At 31.3% G+C, this 9,010-nt stretch overlaps 1 protein-coding gene across 1 annotated transcript; it reads right to left on the minus strand.

The window, feature by feature from the left end:
- Positions 1 to 258: 258 nt before the first annotated feature.
- On the minus strand, positions 259 to 6,229 carry LOC110641493 (subtilisin-like protease SBT5.6). Its single transcript, XM_021793227.2, has 8 exons — positions 6,028 to 6,229; positions 5,737 to 5,929; positions 5,454 to 5,645; positions 5,202 to 5,313; positions 1,876 to 2,437; positions 1,706 to 1,800; positions 1,257 to 1,614; positions 259 to 1,177 (listed from the first exon to the last, which is right to left on the minus strand). Exons 1-8 carry the CDS (start codon positions 6,091 to 6,093, stop codon positions 422 to 424), a joined length of 2,334 nt encoding a protein of 777 aa, XP_021648919.2. The 5' UTR covers positions 6,094 to 6,229; the 3' UTR covers positions 259 to 421.
- Positions 6,230 to 9,010: the final 2,781 nt, after the last annotated feature.

Genomic DNA, 9,010 nt, shown 5'->3' on the forward strand with positions numbered 1-9,010 from the left:
AGATTATTTGTAACCAGTTATTTGCATCTCAATAATCCAATAATTTTTAAATTCACACACACACATATATATGTGTGTGTGAAAGTGTAGTTTGGTGGAGCACTTGCAAATATAATTTTTTAAAAAAATTTAGATAAATATTTTTTAAGTTCAAATTGACTTTTTATCTCGGTATAAATTGAAAAAATTAGTCAAAGTAATTAAAGTTAACATAATTAAATAAGATATAATAATAATATAATCATTAATCATTAATCATTAGATAAAATATATATCTTTATTAATCATTTAACATATAATAATAAGACATAATTTTATCAAACACTTAAAAACAATTATAACCAAGTAATAACTGTGTGTATCATATAAACCAAATAGATTAAATCTTGAATGTCTACCTCCTAAAACATAATAAATAAACCTATGAGAAAGACACAGCAACAGGGCTTCTCACAGAATGGTAACCATCAGTCCAAGTATACCAGCCAAAAGCGTAGCTATCCTTGTAATACTTCTTTGCTGTGTGAGCGTCTCTTGCTCTAACTGTTAGAGTGAAGCTTCTCTTCTGCCCAACAAGATTGAAGTACAAAATACTTGGCGAAGCTTTAATGGAAATTCCCATTGGTGGTTTGGCAGTGAAGAAGTAGACACTTTTGCTAGCACCAACATTCGTCACACTTCTTTTAACGATTACAGTGCCATTAAGTTTTGGAACTGCTACAGATGGATAATTCAAATTGTATGTTGGTTCCAACGTTGCTTTTCTGGGACATTTATATTTGCCCACTCGTGGATATCCATAATTGCAAAGGTAGGCAACGTAGTCCTTATAGGATGCATCATATACTAGACCGGGGTCTACTGCCTTGGTCGGTCGGAAGTGACCAGACCCGAATTGGAAAGGATCCGCAATTTTACCTGATTGATCAATTATCGACTGACCCTTGTTGTTTTTCGTCCAGGCTGTGGTCATTATCGCAGATCTTATAGCCGCACTACTCCATTTAGGATGTACGGCTATGAGAAGTGCAGCCACAGCAGAAACATGGGGACAAGCCATAGAAGTTCCTGATTCAATATTATAATCCACGATTCGATGATCACCCCACAATTTTGTAGGGGAAGATGCTCCACTCCACGCTGCTAATATATTTACCCCTGGCGCTGTGATGTCAGGCTACAAGAAAGAAAAAATATTGATAAAATTTCTATTATTTCGCATTAAACAATTGCTTTTTTTTAAAGCAATTCATTACCTTGAGAATATTAAAATCAAGGACGTTTGGACCCCTGCTAGTGAAAGTAGCCATGGATGGTGCTGGTGAATAATGTAACACAGTCTTTGCCTCTCCAATGATGGCCATTGGCTTATCGGTAGACTTGATGTAATTAAGAATCTGCATTGCACCGTCGGCGACCACAGCAGTCGCTGGAAGAACATGAGCATCCACTGTTAAGTCATTGCCATTTTTTGGACCATTTCCTAAGACAAAACCAGCACCACCAGCTCTTTTCACCTCTATGCCTTTTCCAACTCTCATTCCAAGCCCTCTAATGCACAACACTATCTTCCCATTTACCTTCTCAGGAGAAAGGGAATTAGGGAGGCATTGGCTGCAAAGATTCACACGTAAAATCGTTAATCTTATACCTAAAAATCAAGAAATAAATAAATAAATAAATAAGAACAAGGAAAAAAAAATACTCCGATTCATTCTTGGGAACTCCCGGGGCAACAACATCTGCTGCATACACTAATGGATGCATTTTGTCTAGCTTGTATGGAGTAGCAGTTTGTCCCTTAAATCAAAACCATATCAATGGATGAAATGGAATACAACAGAAAACCAAAACATAAAAAAGAAACATTCGTACCATAATTTTCTTGCCATTTCCAAGCACAATAGGTCCCCAAAAAGCACGGTCGACGCTGCTAGCACCGACTGTAATAATCCAAGGAGCAGGATTGGACAAGGTACTCGGAGCAGGACCTGAGTTACCAGCAGAACAAGAAACCACAATGTTGTTTTTAACAGCATGTAAGGCGCCAAAGGCAATTCCATCATTGTCGTAAGTCAATGGCTCAGTGCTGACAATGGAGATGCTTAATACATGGATTCCATCCTTTATGGCGTCGTCTATGGCTGCCATCATATCTTCTTCGAAACATGTGTTGCGTTCTGCTTTTTCTTGATCAGGAATCGCCCAACATGCCTTGTATATGGCTAGATGTGCTAATGGTGCTCCGCCTGAGGCAGTTCCACTGGCGAAACCACCGAAGGCTGCGGCATCATGCACCCGCCTCCCGGCAACCGTGGAGGCCGTGTGAGTTCCGTGGCCGTCCATGTCACGCGGTGATAGGGAGTCCTCGGTGGCATTAAGTTTATTGTAGTATTTCAAGTACCCATTAATATAGTATCTAGCTCCAATAATTTTCCTTCAATAACGTTCATAGTATTAGTATTGAGAAAATTTTGGGTTGGAGTGCAGGCTAGATAAATCAAATTCAACCTTGTCTCATGATAGGAGAAAATAAGTAATTATTGAATAATTATGGAAGTTTCTTCATCAATGAAAGCATAAACTTGTATTTAAATTAAAACAAAAACAAGTGAAATGTTATGAATAAATGATTGTAGATATTCATTTGCATTCTTCAACTCCCAAGCCCCTTCATATATATTTCTTAAGGCAGAATTTCATGAACTCTAATTTCTTATGTCTTGGTTATCTAATTTTCATAATCTCTAAACTGAGTTTCATTTCTTCGTGCATTTTAATTCAATTACTTTTCAGTTATTCTTGCACACCAATTTTCTGTGTCACATTCATTTATTTTACGACAAAGCTTAAATTTTATATTGCTTTAATTCATGTTCTCTCTAATTTTGGAAGCAGCATGGTTTAAATGTTTTTCATGGTTATGTTTCTTTTGGTAAAACATATATATTTCTTTGGAGTGCTATTTTTTTTAAATAAAATTTTATAATTTCCTGATTAATCATTTGAAAATTTTAAATTAAAACTATTTTATCGAATTTGTCAAAACTTAAATATGTTGAACAAGAACTATTTATCATTGATACTATGTTGAAATTCATCTATATGTTATGGGTTTTAGAGATATAATGAAAAAAAGAAAATGAAACATATAATCTACGAAGTTCAAAGCAATGATTTTTCCTTTATCATCATTTTAACTAAGGAGTAAAAGCTAAATATTTAATGGTAAAAGATTCAATAGGGCTTTGTTTATTTTATAAGAAAACAATTTATATATGAAAAATATATTTTTTTAAAAAAATAATTTTTGTGAAAATAATTTTTATTGTTTAGTTGTAATGTTAAATTAATGGTATGTATTTATATCATGCATGTATAAATATTTTCACATTTTAACAAGATCATCAAAGTTTAAAAAATAAAAAATGAAAAATAAAAAAAGGGAGTTATTTTTTTTTTAAAATAATTTATTTTTTTTAATTAGAAAAATATATATTTTTTAATCTATTTTTTTAAATATCTCAAACATATAAAAAAAATATAAAAAGTGTTTTTCATAAAACAATCATAAGCCTTAATACTAAAAGAGTTTACAAGAAAGATTTGATCATTTAAACCAATAATTGCATTAGGATTTTAAAGGTGTTGAGGGGCGCAATGAGGTGGCTCTAGAGTGGAGAGAGCGTTACTTTTGTTATGAAAAGCTTCTTTGTTTCGTTTTTTTAACTAAGGCAGAATTTCGAAGAAAGAAAAAAAAAAAATCACAGGTTGAATGTTTTATAAAATTAATGTAGAATCAGTAGATATTGGGGATTAATATTTGGAGTGAGAACAAATTCTCAAATTGTGGAGAATTAATTCTCGATTTATTTACTCGAATTAATAGTAAATAATCATAATAAAGTCTATAAATGAGTAGAGAAATAAACTAAGCCATATTTATAAAGTTGTTTTTAACCCTAATGTGCATTAGGAACCCTAATTTAATTCTAATAAGAAATTACAAATTAAATAAAATTATTAGATAAAATAAATAATTTTCTATTTTTTTCCTAAAATAAATAATAATATTTCTAAGCTTTCCTATATCAAATCCTATATTCAAATTACTAAGAAATTTTTAGATCATAAGAAATTCCTTTCCAATTATCCCAATTCAATTAATTATTTACGTTTTATTTGCGCATTCTTTCCACATTCTTCCGCAGATTTTGTATACAAAATAAAGCCTATCATTAATCCCACGAATAATAATGAATAATAAAGCTGATGATTCCTAGAAAGAAGCTGATGATTCCTAGAACGAATACCTCCAACACAATCATTTGGTAATTATCCATAGGCTTGTAGTAATATGGAAGGGAAGAATCAATAATTTTATGTAGCCTAACAATAAAAATAAAATTGTGGGGTAATAGAGAGATGAATTCTGATAAGGTCAAAAGCTAAAATGAATAGGGTAATGGAAGGGATAAGGAGAGTTCACATGAAAGCAAAGAGAAGAAGACAAAGGACAAGAAAGACAGGTCATATTTGCTCTCTGTGTTTGATTAAAGCGGACAAAACTGGTATCAACCTTCCAATACAATCGAATTCAGAGAACCATACAATCCAGGAGCAGGGCACTGGCCGATTTGAAACTGTCAATAGAAATCACTTCTTGGATTCTTGGAAAAATCCTAGGCAAATCTGTTCAAGAGCAGTAATCTACGGACAAGTTATCTTTTACTTCTACCCTCTTGGGACATATGAAGGGTATAAATTTAATCCTTTACTACCATGCAACTGAAGAAATTTTACTATAGCTCTACAGATTTTAATTCTTTTTTTTTTCCCCTTTATTTGATGTTGAAAATTCCAAGATTCCATAACTTTGAAAATTAGTTTTGTTTCATTCAAATGATGGATAAGTGAAAGTGAAGGGGAAGATTATAGAATTCTTCTGGCCAAACTTGAAAATGACATCTACTTTAGACTATTGAAACACAAGACCATATATATGGAGATTTTCAATCCAGTAGGGCTCCTAGATATTTGCTTTTCACGAGCCAATCATCATACATTGCTAAAATTTCCATCTCTATCCTTTTTCTTAAAGAAAAAAAAGAAAAGCAATTATTATTAGTGTTAAACAGCCAAAGAGAGTTTCCATAAAAGCATTATTTCAAAGAAAGCATATGAGATAAAGGAGTACTCACTTGTTACAGTGGGATGAGTTAAAAGCAGCCCCACTTTGGCAGATTCCTTTCCATGATTTTGGAATGGGTCCCATACCTTCATCACTGAAACTCTTTGATTCTGGCCACACGCCTGATGATCCAAAAAATTTCACCAACAAGCCCATCACATGCAATTATTTTTCCCTGAACCAGTCCAATTATAATGTGTGTGTATATATATATATATATATATATATACTAGTAAAGAAACAAGAGATTGCATTTTTTTACCGCTATCCAAAACCCCCACAATCACATTTTTGCCAAATCCAGCCTTCGATGGCAATTCTCTTTTCGTGATAGGGTGATGTTTCGAGTAGTGCTCCTCTCCCTCGTCCAAGCCTACAAATTGCCATGACCTTGTAGTCTGCGTTGAGTACTTTCCTGGCTTGGATTCATAAACTGAAACCACTTCTTCCAACTCTGTGGCCAGATTATTTCAGAAGTGCGTACGTGAGATAGAAAGGAGAAAAAGAGAGATTACAAGCAAAACCCATGTAATAATTTTCTGTACCAGACAGTTTGGAGGCTTCCGCAGGGGTTAGCAATGCTGCCAGACCATTGATGCTGTGCTTGTAGCTGTAGATAAGAGAATCTCTAGCTTCTTCCTCAGTTTCTTTCACTGAGTTCAAATATGAGAGATGAATTTCTTCTATTTCAGCATGTGTTTTCTCTCCAGTATGCTCTCCAAAGTACACTATGTAGCTCTGTGATTCAATTTAGAACACAACACTATATATATATGTGAGTGTTTGTGATTAAAACATTCTCAAAAAATAGAAAACAATGCCAAACCAAACCAAACCTTTTTCTCTGCACATGAAGCTAAGAGAGGCAGAAGAAGAAGAAGGAAAGTAAAAAATAACTTCATGGTCCCTGATGGTGATTGCACAAGAGCAATCTTGAAGAGATTTTTGGTTATTTATATGATCTCAGTTTATGGAAATCTTAATAAAATTGAAAAAGCCTCTATCTCCAATTGCATGTGTGGCCCCATTTTTATAGTAAGGAAAATATTATATCTTTGTTGTATTTGGAAAAAAAAAATATCTATTCAAAACTAAAAGGAAAAGTTATACCGATGAACTTTTTAGTGGTCGTGGCTCGTGGGCGAGTCTTTCTTTGCATAATCAAAATCAATTATACCAAAAAAATATAGCGTTAATTATAAAAAAATTTTAAAATTTGATAATTTTTATAATTAAATCCTAAATTTTACATAATTATCAATTAAACTCTATATTTAATTGATTTCTCATACTGTCAAAAAATCAGTAGTATACTTAACGAGATTTTCACGTCTACTGCTATATTATCACTGTAAAAACTACATCAAAAACTCTAAATTAGGGTTAATTACAAAAAAAAAAATTATGAAATTTATCATTTTTACAATTAAAACCTAAAATTTGTATAACTATTAATTAAACCCTCACGTTTGATTGATATCTCAAATTGACCAAGCTGTCAATAAACCGCTAGTATGTGGTGCTTGGGAGATAATTATAATGACTTTTATTTTTACTATTTTAGTTGGGAGTTGCACTTTATAAGTTTATTGATAATCGATATTAATGGACAATTTATTAAGAAAAATTATTGTTCTTTCTTTCAATGGTTTGATCCACCTTATAATGGCTCAGAGAATGAGCTATTGACACATTTATTTCAGCAAAGAAACATTATTAAAGAGAAAGTTACAGAGTTAGAGGAAATTTAAAAAAAAAATCACTGAGAAATGGATATAGCTCAATGAATAATGTAATTAAAATGATACAGTAATTAATAATTTACACAGCAGGGTTGAAATATTGGTAAAGACAAAAAGTATAACAAAATTTGACTTATAATTTCTTATTTGTTGAAATATACTATTGGTCTATTAACAATTGGATTGATTTGAGACATTGATCAAATGTAAGAGTTTAAATAGCAATTATGCAAAGTTTAGGATTTAATTATAAAGATTGACAAATTTCATGGTTTTTTTTTGCAATTAACTCTAATTTAAAATTTCTGATGTGACTTTTACAGTGATGATATGACAGATGATATGAAATTTTTATTATGTATACTAACAACTTTTTAACTGTCCAATTAATTTTAGATATAAATTAAACATAAAAGTTTAATCGGCGATTATGCAAATTTTAAAATTAAATTGTAAAAGTTATTAAATTTTAGAATCTTTTTTAACAATTAATCCATATTTATAATCACTAACTAGTTACTGTAATAAATCTAAGTGTTAACTTATGGCTAAACATCATGAATTTAAATTTTATAGTAAATATGATCACGAGATAATTGCAAGTGAAGAGACAGAATACAATGTTGTATTTCTGATTAAATTATCAAGTGTAATTTTCAGTGAACTAGGTCAGGTTGATGATGGGCAGTATTAAATGAAGGACTACCAAATCCAAATGAGGCTACAATAAATTAATGGTCTAAATTATTTTATTCTAATAATGTTATATTACAGAAAGAATTCGATCAATCTTCCTTCGATTTTTCCAAGGAGAAGAAGGAATTATATTAATGCTGAAATTGCATGAATCATAAGGAACCCAAGTGGTCCCAATTGCCTAAGAGTAAATGTTGACACAGTAAATCTTGTGTGTGTGTTTTCGAAAGGAAAAAAGATAGCCTCTTCAATGCATACATAATATAGAATTACGAGTCAACAATGCTAATGCTGTAGGTTTTATTCTGTGTCTTTCTTGAACGGAATCTTTTAGGTGGCATTCATCCAACAAGAATGATACGACTGACTAATTAACACCCATAAAATTAAAATTTTATTTTATTAACTTGTCATATTAATTATAGATATTGATGGAAATCAAAATTATATATTATGATTATTTATATTTAAAATATTTTACTTAAATATTACTCTGACTTAAGTGTGGATTAATCCCATATGTATAATTAGGCAGAGACATCACATGGTGTAAAAAAAAAAAAAACCATTGTTATTGAGGTTATAATGGAAATTTGGCAGCTTAATTAAGTTTGATTTAGATCTATCATAGTGAGGTTTGGTTTACCTACCATAGCAGTTGACTTCGAAGCTTTAGTTGCCAAAAAATGCCTAACAAAGAACTTAAATTCGTAATTAATGCAAGGCCAAATTTTGAGGTTTTGATAATGATTTGGAATTAAGTGGATCAAAAAAGATGGAATAAAAAATTGCTCTTAAAAGCCTAACAGGCACACCGAATCAGAAAATTGGACCGCTGTGATCATTGGAAAAATTTAACCCTTAAATTCTATTTGGATAGGTGGAAATTGAAATGAAAATTAATTAGATTTGACATTTTATATATTTTTAAATAATTTTTGGTGGATTAACCAAATGGAATAACGGATCCTTAGATAAATTAGTAGATAATTTAACTGTAAGTTGTCCTATACTTGCGTTAATAAAGCTTTTTTTTTTTCTAAATTAAATTATTGTTCGAATTATTTTATTTTTTATTTTGATGGGAAGATCAAGGGAATGAAAATTTGAAATTTTTAACCAGTAGACTAGAAGGTAAGGATAGGATTTGTGCAAGACTACAGCGTCCCGTGAACCTTTGAATACTAACAAAAAGCATTAATTGGAGCTTACCTGGCAATAGGAATGGTCTCTCTATCTCTCTCCCATATGCACAACCAAAATAATGGTAAGTCTCCTGAAAAATCACTATGCATTTCTAAATTCAAAGCAATAATGTCTTATTGGCAATGGCAGCACGTGACACATAAATCCAATATAATTCATATTTTCTGGGTGTTTT

The sequence above is a fragment of the Hevea brasiliensis genome, chromosome 15 (assembly GCF_030052815.1).
Source record: "Hevea brasiliensis isolate MT/VB/25A 57/8 chromosome 15, ASM3005281v1, whole genome shotgun sequence".
NCBI classification, from domain to species: domain Eukaryota; kingdom Viridiplantae; phylum Streptophyta; class Magnoliopsida; order Malpighiales; family Euphorbiaceae; genus Hevea; species Hevea brasiliensis.